At 46.0% G+C, this 23,065-nt stretch overlaps 1 protein-coding gene across 15 annotated transcripts in view; it reads right to left on the bottom strand.

The window, feature by feature from the left end:
• PAX2 (paired box 2) overlaps nucleotides 1–23,065 on the bottom strand; it is a 101,115-nt gene that overhangs the window by 37,701 nt on the left and 40,349 nt on the right. For 13 of the 15 annotated variants that reach the window (XR_008577856.1, XM_054831481.1, XM_054831473.1 and 10 more), the window contains 2 exons: nucleotides 16,601–16,686; nucleotides 14,404–14,523 (listed from right to left, as the gene is read on the bottom strand). Coding sequence is in view for 14 of the 15 variants with exons in the window: in XM_054831481.1 (XP_054687456.1) it covers nucleotides 14,404–14,523; nucleotides 16,601–16,686 (206 nt within the window). In the remaining variant the exon portion in view is untranslated. The remainder of the gene's footprint in view (nucleotides 1–14,403; nucleotides 14,524–16,600; nucleotides 16,687–23,065) is intronic. The other 2 variants (XM_054831482.1, XM_054831478.1) reach the window with 1 other exon arrangement.

The following is a 23,065-nucleotide window of genomic DNA, read 5'->3' as shown; positions in this document are numbered from 1 at the left end:
CATTCAGTGGTTATACTGATTTACATGTCCTGAAAGTTATCAAAAGGGTTATCCTGACTTATGCTGTTGTGGTATCCACAACATTGCCTTTAGTGCAGAGCCCTTGGGGAGAGCTGCTGCTGCAGGAAAGCGGGGCGCCGGGAGCTGTGCTGTTCCCTCTGCCAGGGCAGAAGATGTTCTTAGAATCATTGGCATGACTTAGCTCTCTCCTCTCATCTTCCTAACCCCATTTGTTGGGGAGCTACTTCTTGGCAGGATCCCCCTTGGTGAGCACATAAAAAAGGGTGGCTTTTGCAAGCTCCAAAGGACAGAAGCAATGCAAAAAATTACATCGCATGCAGCCCTAACTATGCTTGTTTAGAGAAACTGCTTGCATTTATGAAGTCTTTGGTGCGGAAAGCAGGGTTGCAAATGACTGCATCAGAGCGACAGTAAAGGCCATTAATTTCCTGTTATGTTTTCCTGTGTTGGGGGCTTTATTAATTTAATTTTACACTGTCGAACAACAGCGAGCGCTGACACCACCACACTCGGAGGGTTTTTTTTTTCTCAAGCAGTGCTTTGCCTGACATGCAAATCAACACTGCTATCAAGACTGCTAGAGACAAGGGAGGGAGCACAGAGCTGGGCTGTCCCCATCCAGCCCCATATCCCGGTTTCTGGGAGATCCCTGAGATTCCAGTGGAGCACAATGGCACCTGAGAGCTAGGGCTCAGCAGATCTGGATCAGGCCATGGACACCTCTAATGCACAATCTAGAAAATATTAATAGCTCTTTAGCCTGCTGGGTTCCATTGGCTTGGTCCCCCACTAACGTGCCTCTTAATACCTCCTTTCCTTCCATTTCCCTTGCTCTAGACTCACTCTTCCTTTCGTTCCAGCTTTATTTTCTGCTCATACACACTTTTACCTTAACCTCACAAGTCTAAGAAGGCTGTGCCTGCCACTGAGGCAAATGCTAGTGAATCACGTTATTGGAAGCTCTTCTGAGTCAGCACTAAACCAGTGCTCAAGCAGAGTGTTTTTAGAGCTGCCATTTTTGACGTGCCATAAAACAAAGGCTCCAATCACTCAGTCATTAAAATTCCCATGGCATTTTTTGCAAGAGTGCAGACATTAACCTGGCTGTCCTGAACAAAATCCAGCCTGAGTGATTACCCACAGCATATCTTAATTCTCCTGTGGTTTCGTTTGGACATGGCACAGCAAAATTTCACTGTTGATGCTCTGTATTGTTCAACATCTGCCATGGTCCACCCGAGAGTCAGCCACATTTCAGTAGTAAATGAGATCTTCAGAATGGGAAGGTTAATAAACAATGTATTATACAGGATGGGTAATTGCAAAATGCCATGCAATGAAAGAGCTACAGGCTTGCAATATGCTGCAATCTGCTTGGATTGTTACCATGCAAACTCTTTTTTTGAATGCTCATTCCTATAATAATTGTAAATCATTAGTAGAGTAATTTGGAGTCTTTCTGCATGAAGTCATGTAAAGGCCCTTACTGATATATGAAGGATCCTGTACTGATATGACCTCTATAAGATATATGTCAGAGATATGTTCATACTGCAAGAGGTAGTCCCCAAAGAAGAGGAGGACCGGTAGCAATCAGTTTCACAAACAGGAGAGGGCTGTGCAGAGAAGAGCCATAAGTATCTTTGAGGATTAGCTAGTGGGGTATTTTTCTGATTTGCTGGGTTTTAGTAAAGTTGTCCCAAACTGTAGGACAGTTCTGATCTGTTTGGAAGGTCAGCTCTTGTGTTCAAGGCCCTACCTCATCCCACACTAGATGCCAAAAGCCAAAGCAAAAAACAACAGCTCCTTTGGGAAGCCAAGCATGGAAATGTACCTGTCCTTTATAACAGCCTTTTCTAAAGCATCTAAGAGAGTTCTAGAAGGCACTCAAGACGTGACGGACATTTCATACACAATAACTACCACATTAAGGTTTAATCAGATGCCTACACACCTGTTCTGATGCAGATCCCCTAGGTTAAAAGCAGAATAACACCTCTGAGCTCCCAAAAAAGGCAGAGTCAGTGAGAGAAAGAAATCCTGACCTACTCCACATCCAAATGGAAATAGTGATACTCATGACCTAACTCCTGGTCTGGCACTGTGCTCCTGTGTGTTTTCCTGTAGTTGTTGACCTGTGTAGGAAGAGGACTTTGTACCTTGAACCTGATGGGATGTAAGCAGTAGGGTGTTTGGATGGATGAAGGAAAAGCAAAGGAGAAGTGTGGATCTAGGCATTATTTTTAGGGCCCTTGACAAAACTTGACATTTTAAAGGGCCATAAAATGGGCATGAATTGCATTTGACACCTATTCAAAGTGTCGTTTATTTTAGCTGATTGATGCATGGAAAAATCGCCTTCAAAGAATTATGGATGGAGACAGACAGAAGACAGACAGACATGTCTGCTATGTCTCAATAGATAGGTATCTGTAACTGCTTCTTTTGGGCCACCTACTGTTAACAGAATTGTCCTCCATATGCAAGGTCTTAGATCTTAGCCTAGCCTCTGCAAGCCAACACAAAATACTGTTGATTTCAGGTCTTGCTTGGCAGCCACAAAGGTGGATGGAGGAACTTAAATATTCCCTGGAAGGGTCTTAAAATGTAAACAAACTGCATTTTTCTTTAATGCAAGTTCTTGTGGCAAAATTAAGCACACTGGTTTTTCTCTCTCTCCCCTCTACTCTAGTCACCCCCCTGCCCCTCATCTATCCAGCCAGGATTCTCACGGCTAATCACTTGGTGAGATCTTGTTGCTTCCCCCTGGGATCCAGTGAAACAAGGCTGGAGGATTCGATGCTATCACTTGGGGAAGCAAAGAGCTCCTGCTTTCCTTCCAAACAGCAGCAGCCCCCATTTTGGGAGGAGGAGGAGGGGTTTCTCTCTGGCCCTGACTAAGAACAAGGTGCTTAGTGTTTTCCTTTAGCACAAGAAGACACCCCTCTATAGGAATGATTTCCATCTGTGAACGGCAAGCAATGCTTAACATTACATTGACGTAGACTTGGGAGTGCAGACTTAGCCAAATTAGGAGCTAATTGGTGCACTGGGGACTGACTCTTGGGCCCCCTTGGCTGCAGGGATGTGATTGCAAAGAGAGAGAGAGAGAGAAAGAAAGAGAGAGCAGGAGCCGTCCTCTGCCAACGCCTCTCTAAAGGTTGGGATTCCTGAGGCCGCTGCTGTCTAGTGCTGTCAAGGTCAGCAGGTTCGGGTTCACTGAACGGTCAGGATGGTTTGAATTACTGGCACTGCCTGCCGATTCCTCCGCTGATCGTGATCCGTCTTCCAGCGCCGGCTGCGGGATGCTGCTCCCCGGCCGTGTGCTGTGCACGGTGTGGGGCACAGGGAATGTCAGGCAGGTGCTCTTGTTAAGAGGATAAGTTTTTAGGAAGATTTAAGGAGCCAAGGCAATGCTGAAGAAAGGCACTACTCCATGCACTGAGCACGTGGAGACCAGGCTTCCAGAAACAGCAGTTCTGATCTGTTTTTCTTTTACCTGGAGAACTGCCCCCTGCAAGCTTCTGCCTTGCGTGAAAGTTGGGAGAATGGCTTGAACAGGGCCTTATGGGGTGAAAAACCTGTTGGTGAAGATTTCTGTCCAATTCTGTATAGGTAGAATGCTTAGTCTGCAATGACTAAGGTGCAAGTCTTTATGTAAACCACACTGCTTAGGACATTTTCTCCCCAAACACAGGCAGCGTGTGACCAGGCTAAAGGGCAGGGGTAGCCAGGCGTGTTCCTACGAGGTTGTCTGCAGAGAGCACCAGAAGGTGCTCAGAGAGCTTCCTGCCAGCGTGCACCCCAGCAGACAGTCTTGGAGCCACCGAAAGGGACCTCACCAGAGCAGGTGGGGAGAAGCCGTATCTGCAGGGGTGTGAGTATGCACAGGCAGGCTGCTAGTGTCACAGACGTGCACCTGGGGTGGCATCAGCGTGCGGCTGAGTGCCTCTGTGTGTGTGTGTGTACTGTACACATGCGCTGTCCACGCATCCGTAGCAGCAGAAGTAAGCATGTGAGAAAGAGCGTGCCAGGAGAGAGCAACAAAAGGGAATCAGAAGAGGACTGGGGGCCGTGTCGAAGTAGTGTCCAGCGTTTGTCTTTGACAAGAACATCTCCACAGGTGTCATTGACTGGCGTTCAGTGGAGCTGCGCTACTGAGAAATCTGGCCCTCTCTGTCCGTAAACTAAAGTGCTTATTTTTGCTTCTTACTCTGAGGTTTGTCGTGTACCTCTGCAAGACAGTTAGCTCCTGGGTGCAGTCAGCTACATCTGCCTATAGCTGTGTATATGTAGCTTTCATACTCACACCTCCACCTACATCTCACACATCTGCCTACCATTTCTACATGTTTCTAGACCTGCAGGAAACTCAGGGTAAAGCTGAGAATGGGGCTGCAAGGGGCTGCCCACACCTGGTGCCAACACATGCGGCTTCTTGTGCAGCACTCTCAGTGCTCACCAAGGCACGGAAGAGATCAGGGTTAATGTCATGCAATGTCCTGTGTAAAAGGGAAGCTCTGGTCTGCTCTAAGCTCAGCACAGGTATTCTGAGCAGGTTCTCTGTGCGGCCTGGTCCCTATGCATTAGGAAGTACATTGAGCCTACTATCACCTCTGCTCTTGACTCCTCTCCCAGTTCCCTCTTCCAATGCAGAGCAATGGTCTCTGGCAAGAAAGGTCAGGGACAGTGCCCAGTATCGTGCTGGTTTACATTAATGAGATACACAGAGTGTAATCCAGCAACGGAGTCAGCTCTACAAAAGGAGGTAATAGCAGGCTGCCATGAACAGAGCAGCTCAGGTAATTGGTTTATCTATCTAGAAGCAGTAGTAGCAATCTCTGCACAGACAGAGTAGCAGTAAAGTCTCTTCCTTAAGGCTATTTTCTTTGTCTTTTCAATTGCTTGCACATCCATGTGAGATAGAGAGAGAGAGAGAGGAAGAGAGAGAGAGCTAGAGAGAGAGGGAGAAATGTTAATTTGTGAATTAATGGCTTTTCTCAGCGGAATTGTAAATTCAAATGTCACCTCACAGGGTGACACTACGCTGGGCTGCTGAAGAAGCAATGATAAGATCCCCCCCATCCCCATGCCGACATATACCCATGCCCCTCCCCTCCCTGAAAGATAGCTACAGAGTGGAACATGCTACTTTTAATTTGCAATAACACCACAGCAAAGGGATGCAAGAATGACTGCTTTCCGACCCTCCCTTCCACAGCAAGCCGGGCCACATCTTTCCCTTTCCACCTCTACCTCCTTCCACCCCCTCTTCAACCCCTCCCATTTTAAACTCAGTCCAAGACAACACATTATCTCAACTCCCCCCACCCCAAACTAATCAAAGGATGAGGTAAGGGAGGGCTCTTTAGAGCGGATGCCTCTGCAACCCTCTCCTCTCCTGCAATAATCAGGTGAATTAATGACCCTGAAGTTAAAGTGAGCGCTGATACTCAGGCGTTGTGCAGCGTAGGGGAGAAAGCCTTCATTGTTTTCGAGCAGGAGGCGGGCAGCAGCAAGGGAGATTCATGGATGGAGATTGAATATGCAATTTTCTTTCACCTTGCCAAGAGCTGCCCCTGGGCTGTGCCTGGCCTAAATTTTTTTTTCCTCTTGCCATCTCTGCCTTATCCGGCCCTCCCACCTCCCTTCCATTCTTTCCAGAAAATTACCTTCAAAATTGATTTCCACTTTTACAAACAAATATAATGGGAACATGAGGGGGGAAAAAAAATCTTGGGCTGTGATGAATTAGGGCTGTCAGGTGCTTCCAAGTCTCCTTTGTTTTTGTTTTACTGCCCGTTAGGTCCTTTGTTTTTCCAGCAACTGGGAATAGTGCCCCTGCCCACACAGTACAGTCCATGGCTACCGTCACAGGATATGTCCATCACCTGATGTCATCACTGTGTTATCCCTACTCTCCATCACTGTGATGCTAACAGCGACTGCTAACAGACTGCCCCAGCCCTTCACACCAGCATGGAACTGATCTCCTCATGGAGACACTGTGTGTCCCACGCTGCTGGTGACCCGGCTCATACAGCCACTGTACAGGTCCTTTGAGTTGCCTCAGATCTTCTTCACCCTGCTCCTCCTGTTCTCCTTTGCCTTATTCAACTGATTCTTGATGGAGGTTTCCCAGCCCTCCCTGTTCTGATAGATCAGCCTGGGTCATCAGCATGTCACCTTGATCCTTGCTGTGCCTCAGTGCCATGTCACCTGGGTTCCATAGCAGTATTGCCCTTATGTCTCATTGCCATGTCACTTGACCCCAAAACAGTGTCATCCCTATCTCCCACCGTCATGGCAGCCTGATCCACTGTTATACCAGTCTCATGTCCCGTTGCCGTGTCACCAACAACCCTCTAAAAACACCATTTGCCTGCACATTGCCAGCTATTCCTGATCACTGTTGCAGTTTATTCTGTCATCCGCTGCGCATTAACCTGGGATCCTCATGGATCCAGGCGCTGTGCTCACTCTGACTCCCATACTCTTTACATCCATGAAAAAATGTAACAGTCATCTCCCGGAATGCGGGCAGAACCAGTGTGCAACTCATCTAGAGTGAGCAAGAAGATCCAGAGAGAGACAGGCACCAGCAAAGCTAGGGAGCAACCTCTGCACGGGTGGACACGCGGAGCAGGCAGAGACGCTGGGAGGAGTTGTAGCTGTCTGACTGACTCCTCTGACACATTAGCTGCAAAAACCCCTCCCAGGAACGAGTCAAAAAGTGAAGGGAGAAAATCTAACCACAAACTAAGTACCCATAAATAAACAGTCGGAGAAGCACACATTCACAGCACTCACACAAATAAACTTAAAGAAAAGCTCTACACAGAAGTAAGACTCACAAAACGTAGCCAATAGCATTTAAAGACACAAGAATGGAAACTGGGACACAAGGAGGTACTAATGCAGGTGCATGTCAATTAAATGTAATTTCTGAATAAACAAATAACTTACAAAAATGTACATACACTAACTAAACAAAAACCTGGAACTGAAAGGAATTTCCTTAATTTCACATATACAAAATTAAATCATGTAAACAAATACAAACTATTTACATAAATAAACAACCTTCACGCAGGCAAGAACAACCGACATATATATACAACATACACACAAATATATAACCCCAATGCAAATACACATCTGTACAAACTATATACAGAAGTGCACAGCACTAACAGGCTACATATCCATATCCAGCAACCACAAAGATACAGTGATACTCCAAGTATGTAACAACACATACACACAGAATATACATACAAATATACAACATTCACATATATATGCTTGAAATGTGAATACAAATACCTGGCATTCATAGAAATACATAGCACTAATGCTGAGCCGTACATGCCCAGATATCCATATGATCCACAGTTTGCGTACTCCTACTAGGCAATATTATACACAGCTTAACATACACATTTTCCAGGTCTCCATAGGCATGCACAAAAATATGGGTCCAACCTGCCACTCACCCCAGTACATAAGCACAGATAAGTAGAAACCAGTAATCCTAACACAGAAATACAAAACCCAAACAGGCGTGCATTCCTAGAGACACAAATACACAAGTAGAGACGGACACAAATACAGCTGAAGCCAGACCAGCTTGTCTTCAGATAGTACCAAACCCTGCCAAACTAAGCAGCACTATAAGCTTTAGAAGCAGAGCATTCTGTCCAAACTGCTTTCTGTGATGTAAGCTTTTAACTCTCCCTTACCTGAAGTCGTTCTGAGCAATGCATATCCCCCCAAACCCTCGGGGTGCGTGCAGACACACACACACACACACATATATATACTGTCTCTCTTGCTTACAGACTGACCTCCAGATTTGTGGGGCAGCAGCCCACGTTTCTGACAGCGCTGTGCTTCTTATTCATTGCCTTCTCCTTTATCCAGTTTCCCCCTCCTCTCTTTTTCCACATATACTCTCCCTTTTCTGACCACCCTCTTGCAGTTTATTTAGAGAGGTGCAGGATGAGTAGCATGTGCCTTTCTCAGGTCCTCCTAAGAGTCTCACCAGCCAAAGACCCTCAGGAGGGAGAGGTGGGTGGTTGCTGAGAATAAACTCCCTTTTCAATTTACATTTTCATCTAGAATGGAAGGGACTGTTACCTACGCTTGTGTGTATAGACCCCATGAGCTCAGACGTCCCTCGTGACAACTGCTGTTTGCAGCGATACACTATCACTGCAAGCTGATAGCCACTGGAAACTCAGCCACGCTGCATGAAACAACACGGTCCCAGGGAAAGTAGGAGGCAGACAGTGTCAGAGTGTGAAACACTGCAGAAACCGCTCACCCCATGTGCACAGCCATAAACTGCTGGGTGCATGCCCCACAACAGCGTGTGGTGGTTGGAACATGGGGTTAGCACCTGAGACAATGTAACTGCATGTGTCTCCGGTGTCATTAAGACTATTGCTGACCTGCAATAAAGCAATCATATAGAATAACGCAAACACATCAGCTGTGGTGACAAGAAATCACAGCACGAAACAATGCAGCCTGTTGTGTCACCTGCAGGGGTCCAAACACACTCTGTTGTCTTCAATAACACAACAGTTGTGGGAGAACAGAAATACATCTAATATGCTCAGAGATGAACATGCATCAGGTGCCATGATACAATCAAGTGGAGTGACTCACACATACTCTTTGCAAACATATGCAGGCAGCATAGGAAAACTAACGTATTTCCCTACAGGACAGTTAAGGGCTAGACCTCTCTGCACTACTACAAGTACAGCACTGACAAAGCATCATCATGCTGCAGATGACAACATAAGCATGCTGTATGTCCCGAAACAACCCCAGTATGCTGTGGAACAATATGGTCATACTTCATGAAAACACACAATTCTCAATGCAGCAGTGCAGTGACATAGCCATATTGACTTCACTCTCACGGCCAGGTGACAGTCTGTTGTCAGTCAACGCATTACATCAGCTGCAGTAACAACTATATGAATTTCAATGACAGTACAGTGCAACCTGCAGCAGATTACCAAATTACCACATTGAAACAACCTTACTGCATGCAATGATGCAGACATATCACCAGAAACAATTCACAGCCGCATCTGTGAAAAGTGTAGCTGCCTCAAGTGTGATGGGGCAGCATTGCAAGCAGCGATACAGTTAATCTCATCATTAGTGTCACAAACCCACAACCTATACTGATACAGTTACAACACCATGATAACCACAGCCACACTGCCTGCAAATGTATATTGATGCCACTGACAATGACACAAAGTCACCCAAAATGTCACAACCACATCTCCCGAATTATATCATCCTTGCTACTCTGAACAAACCTAATGGGATCATACTTGCAGTGGCACACTCAGCTGCTGTATATCTGCTCAAAAACTCAGACCTCCTTAAACACATGACACATCTCTCCTCTCTGCACGGAGACTTAAAGAATTGTCCACTTAAACAACTGAGTTCAAAATTTTCCTCAGGACATTCGATGTCCTGGGGCAGTATCTTAAAAAACCAACTTTGAGGACTGGGACTGTTGCAGATCTCCCTGCCTCACACTCCACTTGAAGAAGGCATTTCTACTTTCCCAGCAGGAAAATGAGATCATGGCCAGGTAGGAAAATCCCCAAGCTGAACACTGTCAAAACGCTGCCCTGCAGTCAGAGTCCTCCCATTTGGAGTGAGGGAAGAGAAAACCACCTGTAACAAAAGCAATGCTTCTCGGTAGAGGGTGTCGTGGTAGTAAGTCAGAAAATTATGTGTGTAGCAGCAAAGAGAAGTGCAGTGATGCTGCCCATCCTGCAGCTACATGACTAAGTGCAAATGCTCCTACTGCTAGTAGGCAACACCCTGTTCTGCATAGCTCAACCCTGTTTTGAAGAGTACGGTGAACCACCTGCACTGATACAGTTAACGCTCTTTGGAAAACACCACCAGATCTGCTGAAATGTTGGTGACCCCTTACAGTCCTGCACTGACACAGCCCTGCATCGCTTACTTCGATGTAAATCACTCTAATCATCAAAATGACGGGTGAAGAAAGGAAAGGAGGAACTTCTGCCTTCTCAGGTTTGCTCCCCCATCTCCACTGGGGATTCCTTTACTGCAAACAGCCTGAGTATTATTGCCATTTACAGTAGCAATCACCCCGTCCCCTCCTCTCCCACAAACCTACTGCTGATATTAGCACTGATCATACTAACAAGCCTGTGGGTTTTATTACTACTGATACTAATAATACTGGACACATTACGTCTGCTCCCGCCAATAACAGGCTGCAGATATGATCCCTGCTAATGCTAATAATACTGAGGGATATTATCTCTGCCATTGTCGGCACTGCAGATATTATTGCCAGTAATGCTGTCAAATACTACAGATATTGTCAGGGACCAAGATTAATAATGCTGAGATTGTTACAGCACCAGCCTCACTGGAACACGAATCCCAAATGAGAATTTGGGTCTATAGAGGAAGTCTGTCTGTGGCCTGCTATGGAGAGAAACAACTGTGTTTAGTACGAGTGGTTTTGTAAAGATCCCAGAAGTTTCACCCAGCTGGATATGCTGTGGTATGCAGGGAAGAATTTGAAATATTGTTTTCATATTATCTAATTGTCTGTTTATCTATCCATCCATCTATCTATCTATCTGTCCTTCCCTTTCTCCCCATCTCTCCCTTTTTCTTTTTATACAGTGCCCAAGACCACAGTATGAGTGATACTCATTTTTTGTTAGTGCCTCTAGGTCACCGCAATTCTCATCCTTTTAGCTCTCAATCAGCGGGTTATGGAACAACAGAAATATTTGCCTATTATTTTTCTCCTTTATCCTTCTGTACTTTTTATTGCTGCTCCTTAGTCTGACAATGACTCTGCTGAGCTTGGCCTGCCATCACAGCATTAGGTACAACATTAGGATTGCAAAGAGCCAGGAATTCCTGTTTCCAGCTGCAGCTTGATACCCCAAGACTCTCAGTGCTCTTGGGAAAGTCATTACACGCTGCAGGGCCACTTCTGCCTCTGAAAGATGGTGGGTGTAAGTGGTGGGGAAGGTCAGAGGGAAATTACAGCAATGTTGGCTGTGTCCATAGACTGCAAGAAATGGCACACTGTGCTACACCAGTGGTGTTAAACTCTTTTAGATTATTTTAAAAATTGCAGGAGACCAACTCTCTACTTTGTCTAATCTATCACTGAAGTCAGAGGTTTCACAATCACTGGTCAAAAACTGAAACAAAAGGAATACAGGGTCTTAGCAGGGCAAATAGTGACCATCCTTCCTAGGCACTCACCTGAGGAAGAGACACTGTTTTGAGGAAAAACCTGTGGTCTGACAGTTCCTTGTTGTGGCTAGTAGACACTCAGAGCTACCTCCCTGCTAGCTCTCTCGCAGTGCCATCGTCTTCCCAGGACACCCTTGCAGTTAAAACCAGCACGTTTGGTAGGCTGGGATTTCCCCTCTTCCCTCTAACTCCCTGTGAGGGACACACCTGGCTGTCAGCGTCCATCGCTGAGCCCACCTCATGCATCTGTCTGGCTCCTTCTGTCCAACATAGGAGTTCTGCTACATCATCTTGACACATAATTATCTTTCCTCTTCTTAATCATCTGTGCTACTGTCTAATGTAGGCACCAGCTGCAGCAAGGAGGACCTGGGGGAGGGGGTGTGCTCAGACAGAGGCTCCTCTGTCTTTCTCCCACCCTGTTCCACCCAGCCATCACAGAGGTTGCTAACAAGGTTTTCAGAACCGGGGATTCAGGAGCAGCTTGGTACTTCCCCACTTTCTGCTGAACTGCATTCCTCACAGAGGAATCCTTGCAGCAAAGCTGGTCCAAAAGAGCAAAAAGAAAGAGAGCAGTGCCGCTTCTTCTGCCTCCTTTAGGGAAGAGCCACCCCCAAAATGCTGGGAAAGTAGATGTGCATTGGGAGCTCATAAGGGCTTTTCAACATGAGAATAAACCCTGCAGTTAAGAAACTGCAACAAAACAGTGCTCAGACTCTCTAGGAAATGCCAAGAAGGTGTATACATCCAACATGAGCATGAAAGAAATTACCTGCACTGGATTTCTTGCCCGGCTTTCCTAATCCCCATCTCAGCTAGGAACAATCAGAGCCCTCAGAGCTACAGAGGAGTGAGTGCAGGAGTGAGTGCAGGTCACTGGATGTGCAAAACCTCCCCTTGGACCCTTCTAGCCTTAGGACCCAAGCCTGCAAAGCGACGATGTCTTTCAGCATTTCTTAAGGGCAGTGTGAGCCCAGATAACTCAACTCTTGGCTAGGGGTGTTCAGCAGCTGGCAGGGGGTCCCATGCGAGGTTTCTCTGGGACAGGAGTGCCACCTCTCCCTGCAGCAGGTATCTGGGATGGCAGGATGAAGGCTGTTCTCTAAGGCAGTTGCAGCTGTGTCATGTAACTGCCACCTAAAACTCTGAGAGCTAAAGACTAGCAACATCTCCAGAAGTGTCTGGTACCTTTTTGATTCCTAGTGGGATATGTGGGCTCTTGGCCAACAGCAGGGAGTTGCAGAGTGTTGCTTGCCATTCATAAATCAAATCTGGTATGGATTAAGGACAGTCATAGAGAGTTGTTCTTGTTGTCAATATATCATTGTGAAGTGTCACAGTCTTAGATGGCTGCTTGGTTGTTTCTGTGTTTAATTGTACTGCTCAAAAAAAAGCTCAGGTTCTAAGGCTGGAAGTGACTGTGTGGCTGCATCTAAAGTGGGATGATCTTTCCAGGTATTTGGAAAGAATAGCTGCTAAAGCTGGATTGAACTGCTTCATTTCAAAATGAGGTATGGAGGCACCATGTTGAAGAGCTGGTGATCACCACGCTGGACTGTATGAGAACAGGCGTTCACAAAAGCCCCAAATAACTGCCAAGAGATTTGCACAACCATTAGAGAAACTTGTCACTCAGTTTGAAATGTCACTATTTCCTGTATATGCAATGATGGGAAACGCTGGAGGGGTTTGCAATGTTTGCAGTCTCTTATTCCTGACATTTTTTGACTTTGAGGCATTGACTCAGCCCTTCCATTGCTACGCTTTTCTCTTAGCTGGGCCCTACTGCCATCTAGCTGGGAAATGGATCTTCCTCTGGGGCCTGATCCAATTTCCAATGACATCAGCAAAAATCTTCCCATTTGCTTTAGTAGAGCTGGTTTGGGTCCTTGCCTCTAGTTTTACTTTGTATATAGGGAGAAAGGGGTCACAACAACTGCCTTTTTTTCTTGGGATTATTGTGTTTATTTGGATCAAAAACTTACAGATGTGAACCTCACCAGAACCAATGCTGAGAAAATTACTAGCAAAGCCCCAAAATGCAGCATCTCTCTCAGGAGAGCTTTCTCTTCACACCACGTATCACAGAGAACCCTCATGTTCTCTTGCACCACACAGCCTTGGGGTTACAGCACACGCAGCAGACTGAGCCACCCGTACTGCTGAGAGGTTCCCCCCATGCAACAGGCAATAGCGGAAAACAACATACTGAAGGCAAGGCTGAACCGAACAAACTGGTCAGGCACTACTTTTAGAAAAGTTCACCTCCTGGCCCTCAATTTTTGAATGCATCAAATTAAAAGAGCAAAATTTAAGAAATAAAGTTTACAAAGCCACCATAAGAGCACCAAGACCTGAGCCGCCCCTCCTGACTCAGTCTATCTAGACCTAAGGCTCCAGCTTTTGGCTCATTTCAGGATTCACTTTGCCCTGAGTCCTTCCCAGCAGGTAGGAAGGAAAAGCAGATATCTTAATCCTAATTCCTTAGAGCCCCTAGTGAAAGGCTTAGATAACAACCTTAGGGCCACAGTACTCAGAAGACCTCCTGTTCTGCTTTCAGACTGTTGCGAGCATGGCAGTTCTGCTGTGGTAGATGCTACCCATTGAAAACTGGGCCCTTACGATCACCAGCTAATGTAGCTCATGGCACGTCACAGGGCAGGAACTTGTTTGCAAGGGGAATGAAAGATAACTCCCACATTGCTGGTGCTTCTCTGAGATGGCATTTTGTTTGAAAACGAGTGAGTCGGGGAAACCATGTTTACCCGCAGTTCAAAGTCAGGGCACCTGCTGGCACCTGGGGAGTTCAGTTCCAGCCGTTTCCAGCAGTGAATGAACTTGGGATCAGCTCCAGCAATGGAGACGACTCTCTGCCTGCCGAGCAGATGTCTGGAGACGCAGCCTGTCATGAAAGGGCCTCGGAAGAAGAGCATTCCAAGCCAGCAGGGCAGTGGCGGGGAACTGGTCTCTGTTGCTAAAACTGATCTAGCCCCTGGAGCAGCTGCAAACCTTGGCCTGAAATTGGAGCCTGTACATGGGGACAAAGAATATAAAAGGGAGGATGAGCTTCACCCCTCCCCCTACCTTCATCACGTTTCCTCTTCTCGCCATTCGACCGAGGAATCCCCAGGATCCCGTTAATGGAGTAAGAGCCCACTGGATCATTGGAGGCACTGGAGACGGGAGGGGATGCCGTGCTGGGCACTGGACAAAAGGAAAAGGGAAAAAGGGCCATGAGGAGAGCAGCACAGCACTCAGGGATCCCCCAGGTGAAAGCTATGCATGCCACCAGTCTCATAGGAAAGCCTGAGCACTGAGCAGACTTCCAGCCCCTCACGCTGAAGGACTTGTACTTGCTCTACTGCTAATGTTGCTGCATCCCAGCTTTGCCAGTCCACTCCTATACCGTAGCTCCGCAGCCTTCCAGTACGGGGCCATTAATAACAAGCAAGTGTATTCCACCAACAAGCTAAACCTTGTTATTATATCCCAGTTCAGAACAGGCTTCCCAGTGCATGCCGTGGTAACTGAGTGCAATGCTGCATAGGCCACATTCTCTAGTGACTTGCTAACCCATCCGTATTTTGCCAGATTGTTTCCTCTCAGCGTTTTTTCACTAGCAGTGCAAATGTTCTGTCTTAGCCAGACCAGCCTCTTACATGTCCACCCAAAACACTCATAGAAAAATTACCTTCTTAGCATAGGCTAGAAGCACTTCAGTGTTGGGCCAATAAATTAAATTCCATACTAGAACAAATGGTGAGTTGGTGACACATACTCCAACCCAGATTAATAAAAATGTAGTGTCTTCCTTTTGCACTGACCAATGTCAACAGGCAGACTTCTGCTGCTCAGGGCTGTCCAAGATTGGTCATGAGTTTCCAGTATATCAGAAATGACAAGTCATTCAGATTAGAAATTAACACTTCATGATAATCAGGGCTTTAGAGTATAGAACAAGTAGAGCTATGCATCCAGTAGTCATGCCCATTATGTATCAGCATGTCCCAGTAATGGGGAGAATATCCCAGTTCTCTTATAGGCCACTACCCATCATTAGGTTCATAAAGCACTGACCTGAAGCAATCAATACCTCCAACACAAGCCTTCCAGGATGGAGCAGAACCTGTCACCACTATCCAATGTAGACCCACACTTCCCAGTACATCCCAGAGCAATGAGAGACTCCAGTAGCAGCATTCACAATCACTATCCCAGCTCAGCCAATACATTCCCTAGACATTGTGCTACTTTTCCAAGAAGGAATAATATCTACCAACTCCATCTGTTGTGGTCAATGATCCCCAGTCTACTGAGCAAGTCCAGATTAAAAGGGCATCCAGAAATGCTCTTCCATACTGGCCCATTAATTCCATTGTGCTCCTGAACGCAGTTTGTGTACAGGATTATATCTGCCAGCTCTGTCCCATGTAGACCAGCACTTTCCAGTAAATCCTTGTATAGCGGCTGACTCTCAGTAACCAACAGTACCTAAGACAGGGTCTTAGGGCACGAATAAGCCACTGTGTTTCACAGTATCCCAGAATACTGCATGTTTTTTCCTGCTCTGAATTGTTACTGGATAAAGCTATGATAGCAACAGCAGACCATACAGCCCACAGAGACATCAGTGAAAAGTACCTCATCACACATCTAGCACAGTACCTTTGAACACAACAGACTAGGAGACATTTGGTTGCTTTAGTACAGCCTCCATCTTCTGCTCATCTCGATAAACCCATCTCCCCCAGCAGAAAATGCATTTTCTCAGTGAAATACACCTATGGTATACCTGACTGCAGAGCTAGAACAATGAAGAACTCAGTTGTGAGGTATCAGGAATATCTTTACCCTGGTCTGTGTATTACTAGCTCTAAGAAATGGACCGGTTCCAGCAAAGGGAGAGAAGAGAAATTGGGAGAAAGAGGGGAAAAGAGAGTCAGAGTGAGAAGGAGACAAAAGGTGAAGACTGGTGCTTACACAGGATAGTGGTAAATATTTTTTTCTAGGGAGGTGAAGGAGAGAGCATGAATGTGAAATGGATGTTAAGGCAAAATCACTTTGGGCAAAAAACATGTTTTTCTGCCATGATTCCCTTCTCTGCAATGCAACAAGGGAAACGAAGAACAGAAACCTCTGATCTGCATTGAGGCTTCTTTCCCCCCACCCCCTCCTTCCTTTTGCTCTGTTTAGCATCTGCTCATCAGACTTTGTTCCCTCAACTAAGCTTCATCCTGATGTCCACTTGTCCTGTCACCACCCCTCGTGCCGGTCTTCTTACCGATAGTATGTCCTGGTGCAGTCACACCTGTCCCGCTCCCGTCTGGCGTTGGGTGAAAAGGTTGCTGAACTTTGGTTCTGATGATCCTGGAAAAGAGCAAAATACGTTCAGAACTCAACTGCAACTTCTCTGTGCCTTTGCATACCCGCAAGCCAGCTGTCAGAACCTGAAGTCTGAACTCTGGGTGCAGCAGAGTGGCCTCATTTGCCGCCTTGTGATCCTGATTCTACTGCTTTAATGGTCCAGTTCCCAGAGAACTGTCCTTGCTCTGTTCTGACATCTTCTCCTCAAACTTGGCTATTTGCTGCATAACTGTGGTGCTCAATGAATGAGCTACGATCTTCTATGTGTTAGCAACTGTAGTATCATTTATGATCTGATCTGCCAGCATGACCACAAATAAGTCTTTGCAGCTAATAGAGCCACTGCTGGATTTAATTTTGTTGTGTGCCTAAAAAATACCTTTCTGGCACAGAACTGAATGCTTTGAACTGATGGAAGGCTTGCCCAAAGCCCTTGCCCTTCATAAATGAGAAGGTGGGAGCAGAAGGTATCTGTAGGAAGTGCTGATGGGATATAGATCACCAGGAAAAAGAAGCTCCAGCAAAGAAGGTAAAAATTGGTGTTTATCAGGTGGTGAATGAACACAGCATGGGAGTGGAAAATGATGTCTCAACGAATGCCACAAAGCTCGTATGCAGCTCAGAATGAAAATAAACTGAACTGTAATTATCAGTGCTCTGTTTCTTGTTACATGAAATCTTTCACCTCTAGGTTGCTGGTTTAAATCCAGCTGAGGTCAGTGGTGAAAGAAAATCACTAGCACCTCATACCTGCCTGGCAGGGTCCCTGCCTACCTGGCAGATGCTGGGTATCTGTGACTCAGGAATGACTGCTTCACCAAGGAACTCAGCAAATAAGCCATGACCTGAATAGGCCATGGAGACCAAATTCCTTTCTGAGATTAAAACGAGCCTCTCCAATTAGAGTGAAGGCTGCAGATGCTCTTCAGCCTGAGTTTCTGGAACTCTCAGCCCTGCATTATATTAGCTTTAACTTCTTCCCAGAAATCTCTCCAGAAAGTGAAAGCAAATAACACATTCTCCCTGCCGACCCAAGAGCTTCCCTTAAAGATTCGTTCTAAAGAACAAGCTGGTAAAACTTCAAAGAGCAAATGTGTGGCTAGTGAGTGGTATGGCATGAATAGAGATAGGCAGAGACGTTGAGAGGGCATTTTTGAAAAAGCACAACTCCTGAGAGTGAAACCTTCTTAGGAAAAGAAAGGTATTTCAGAGCATATCACCTCAGCATGTTAGGAAACTCCAGTACACACATGATGAAGCCTGGGCAGTAGCTGGAGCGACAGAGAGGCTGCCTGGGACGTAGCTGGAGACAGGGAATGTCAAGGTTCTAGCTGGGGATGGAGCTCCAGATCCTCATCCCATACAGGTCAGTGGTACCAGGGGCCCTAATCTATAGGTGCTGAGGACTTACACAGAAGGTGTCTGAGGGCCTCAGGGCCAGATTCTGAGGTCATACTGATTTGTACTAGCTGAGGAGCTGATCTGAGAAGTCTGTGCTAGGGCAAATAATATAACTTTTTTCTTCTTTTCTGTTTTTTTCTTTTCTTTTCTCTTCCCTCACATTCCCCCTAAAACCCCCTGAAGTGCCACTCTGGTTGTGTGAGTTTATTGATTTCCCCCAGCCCAGAGAAACAGAAAGAGGGGATGGGGTGCAGGCAAAGGGATGGAAATAGAAAGCTATAAATTATTTGTGACAGGAAAGCAATAGTGCCAGAGTGCTGAGCACAAGTCCCGTGTCACTATTAGATTCCTTTTAGCCTGATGACACTGTAAAAGAGGTTAAGTGTCTGATGGAATCGTACACCTTGGGGGCAGGGGCAGTCCAGGAGCAGAACAAGCCACAGAAAGCGGGTATATCAATTCTCCAGGCCAATAATATTCCCCTCATTGATCGCAACACAAAGTTCAAAAATCTCATTATAGCCAGGCAGACCTGGAACTTTTTAAAAATCAATAGAGTGATATAATGTATGTATACTTTGTATAAATGTATCTATCCATCCATCCATCTGTCTATCCAAAATCTGCCTGAGGGTGTCTAAGTTAACCTACACATTATAGTGTGTTATGTTCTATTGTAGTGTAGCATAGTGAATGGATTAGAAGATTTCCCCTGCAGCCCTAGATGACATATTACAAAACGTCCTGTTAGCACTGAGGTGACATCAGACGGTTCCATTCATACTGAGATATGACATCAGATTCGCCATTTGTACTGGGAGGTGGCATCAGACAGCTCAGCTTCTACTGAGGGGAACCATAAGATGAGCTTAATTGTACTGAGAGGGCCAATCAGGCTGTGCTGAATCATGCTGCATGAAAATTGCAAAGTTTCGAAAATCCATTTAGAGTAAAAACAGCCTGTGAAACGATGGTGGTATAAAATGCCTGTCCATAATGTTTCAGAACCCCAGGCAGGGGACGAAGAGGAAGGTTCAATTTCCTTCCCCATTCAGTTCATGGTCTCTCAGCTGAGAATGCCAGTTAGTGCCAGTTGTGACTGTGTTTACTGAGATGTGTCCATTAGGGACTGGAATGAGACTCACCAGCTCATTTCACCAAGTAGCCGTCAGCTGGTAATGATTTTCGGTCACTGCCAACCAGGGCCAGATTTCAGCTAGTGACCCAGAGGTGAAAGGCTCTGTTCAAAAATGTTCCCCTCCTAAGAATGAAACTGGGTTTATGTCAAGAGAAAGTATCTGGAAACAGTGAGCAAAGGGGAGCCGTTCTGGTTGCGCAACCTCCGGTGGCTTGGGTCAGATAATTCTCGGCATGAAATGCACAGCGAATCTAATGAGGTCTCAGGTAGAAGGTATTTCCTATGGCTAAGAGGCAGGTCATGAAGAGGCTCTCCCCAGCGCTGCTCCTTTGCCCTACAGTCACACCGAACTCTAGTGTTGTAAGGAAAGAGGAGAAATTTCAGGACCCTAACACTACGTACAGAATACAGCAGTGCATCCCTCTGGGTCGATTCATTTAGGGACAGTGATAAACAGCAGGCTAGCTAGGCATCACTGCTGCTGCTTTAAGAGGCTTCAAGTGAGTCTGTCCTACACGAGGCCACCTAATGAAACAGCAGATGAAAGATGAACAGAGCTGACCTGGTCCTGTAGCAACAGATGCAGCATAATAATGCTGTCTTTTAACTTCAGGATTGCTGAAAGCTTCTCACCCTTACTGGAGACTGAAATACGCACTAAGCCAGCTCTGCTGCCTCAAACCTAGGATTTCTGGATTACTGCTGTGTAAGAGGGAGCAAAACCTTGATCGCCTCTTGCTGCCTTTGATGGCTTGTTCTTGCCTCTAGACACTGGAGAAAGACAAGCCTTTTTGCAGAACACTTCCTCAGCCCTTCCCAAAAGCAGCAGCGACACAAATCCTGGCACACCAGTTTGCTGTGCTGATTTGTTGAAGTAAATGCCGATATTTTCAAACGTCTTTCTTTTCTCTAAAGGAAATTGGCACTTCGGACTAAATTCATCCCTGCTCTAATTCCACACAGTCAGTGACTCCAATAACAGCATTTGTGTTTAATTAGGGGCATAAACTGGTACTTACTCTAAAGTCCCATTTTTCATTTTCCAGTGGGAGGTTTTTGCGCAAGTTGTCCACTTTAAGTTTCGGAGAATATACACAGATTTAATACATAACCTGAAGTTTCAGCAACAGGACATTTATAGATCTTTGATTGCAGTAAAGCAACTGAACATTTCACAATCTGAATTTAATATGCGATATTATCTTAAGTAATGGCATATAATGTCATTACAGTACATAGTATCACACTGTGAATTATACATCCATTCCTGGAATTCATGAGTTACCACAGTTGGCTTGTAGTACCTCTTTCTAGAGTTAATACTGCATACTGCTCCAGCTGAAACCAACTGCCTGTTTCCAAATGCCTTTGACTTTCTTAAATGTTCAGCATTAGATCATGAATTCCCAATGTTTGAATTCTATTGCATTATTTTCAGCAGTTTCAGTGCAATTCCTTTTGCTGATTCTGAATACAGAAATCATCTCTCCTAGTATGACAGTTGTAACAAGCTCTAATCAAATTTGGTCAAGAATGTAGAAAGAAATATTAGAAGTTAAAATTAGCTGAGCCATAGTCCTTTCTGAGAAGTAGAACTTTCTTTCATTCCTTGTAAATAAGCAAGTAAAAAATCACTCCTAAACCTGTCCAGAAATCATTTGCTAAAAGAATGACAGATCATAGGAAACATCCCTCACTTCTCTGACATTTCCATCCAAACTCTCTTATAGCCTGCCATACTCTGTGGTTTCTCCTCTCTTACTATTGCTGGCAGAGTCTTTAGACAGTATCTCAAATAAAAAATTATTCTAGAGCTGATCAGAGGCAGATGAGGTAGGTCTGAATCATCTGGAGTCCCAGTCTGGCAATTCTTTTAATCCTGGAAGAAGAGAGTGAAGTTGCACCAAGAGAAAGAGTGGTGTGTCCTGCTGCCCCAAGGAGACCCTGACAGATTTCAGAAAGCACTGGTATCCTCACTGTGATCATACTCCTTTGTCACGGATTATTTTTCAGAGTGGAAGGATACACTCAGCAGAGCACCAAACTCCTTGTAATTGTTTTGGAGCATTCATATTTTAAATGCTCCATATTAGAAGCACATTACAAGACCCCAGGGTGTGCATTACTGGGCAATTAAAGCGGTTCTTGGAAGGCTAACATTGCGAAGCTTCAGCCTTTTCTCTGCAGCGTGTCCAAGGGAGGCTGTGATGGCCAAGGAACACACACCCCGCTGTGCCGCACTGCTTAATTAGCGCAGGGCTGCACCGCTGAGCCACGGGCTGTGCCGGCGGGAGAGACAAGGCAGCCTGCAGGGGACTTGGTGCAGGGCTAAGTGAGACAGCGATGCCTTCTCTGCATCAGATTGCTTCCTACAGAAGGGCTCGTGACCATCCCAGTGATGCTGGCGTCAAAGCATGCCTGAGGAAAAAGAGGGACAACGTGGGATGGGAAGAGGCGGCTTTGGGCTCTTCAGCGACAGCCCCCATGGAACTGACAGTATCCCACCTGCAGGCTGGTGCTGCGCAGGCGTAAAGAGCTCTGAACGTGGCTTTGGTTCGCATAGGAGTTTCTGTGCTGAATTCACAGTTGAGCAAAAGAAAGAGAGAAAAAAGGTCTTGTTCGCACAAAGAAAGTTCAAAATGGAAAGCAAGTTTCATAGCATGGCGAGGAAAAAGAACCAAGGGATTTGGGGGCTGAAGGAAGGGAAATAGAAAGTCTGATAGTTAGAGCCTAATCCAACTTAGGGAAAGGGCTTCGGTTCCTTGCTCTGTCATGGACCTCTCATCAAGACTTAGGACAAATGGCATTTCTCTCTGTGCTCTGTTTCCTGCCTGAAGTGTGAAGATAGGAGCATTGCCGTGCCACCTGGGGCACAGTGAGGACAGCTGGAAGGAGGAGTGAAGGGCTCAGACTCTCTAATAACAGGGGCCAAGTAAGTGCTTCAGCGAGCTGTAGCACAGTATTGGCTTTGTTCCCCTGCTTGAAGCAGAAGTGCAATGTACCCTGCTGACAGTGGCTGTACGTGAAGGGAAGGGAGGGAGGCAAAGGCAACAGGAGCTATATTTCAGCTGCACTGGCTTAGGTGGTCACGTTTGAATTTGCAGCAGCAGATGTAGTTGGGAAGATCAGAGCTGCAGTTGCCCCCCAAAAGCCACAACGTAATTTCCATTAGGATGGGGGGGCAGTAGCTTCTCCTACTGCTCTCAAAATTTACCGCAACACTTGCAACCCTCAGAACAACAGCTGACATTGGCAGGAGCAGCAGACTCGGCTTCCTTGCTAGCTGGCCTGAGGCTCTGGCGCTCCCTGCCAAGACAGCAGAATGCCTTCAAACCCTGCCATATTCAGGGGCCACGAGCAATATTCACACATTCAAACTCTCTCCTGTCATGAAAATTATATTTCCTTCTCCATACCTTTTGGAAAGGGAGAGAGAAGGGTGATCATGTATTACATTAGTATATAAGCACAAGTATGACAGATTAGATCGATCGATCGATCGATCTAAAAGGTTCCTGAAGAGGGATTATCTGTTTTCCTGAAGTTTCCAAATAGATGAGAGGTCAAAATGGAGATGCTTTATATATCTCAAAACACAATCCCAGCCCTCCCTGAGAAGATTTGACTCCTTATCTACTGTTAACCTATGTAGGTCCAGCTACTTCACTGGAGCTACACTGACATCATACCTGAATACACGGGGGAAAAAACTGCCACTTTGTTCCAGGTTGCCCCGCTCACTCCAAATAAAAGAGAAAGCCCAGTCCTGCCCTTTTCTCTCACTGCATTTCTTGGCTGCACTCTGAGGAGAGGCAGAATTCACAGCAGCAGTTTTACTATCTG

Source organism: Grus americana, chromosome 7 (genome assembly GCF_028858705.1).
Source record: "Grus americana isolate bGruAme1 chromosome 7, bGruAme1.mat, whole genome shotgun sequence".
Lineage (NCBI taxonomy): Eukaryota > Metazoa > Chordata > Aves > Gruiformes > Gruidae > Grus > Grus americana.
This window is presented reverse-complemented; position numbering and strand designations above follow the sequence as displayed.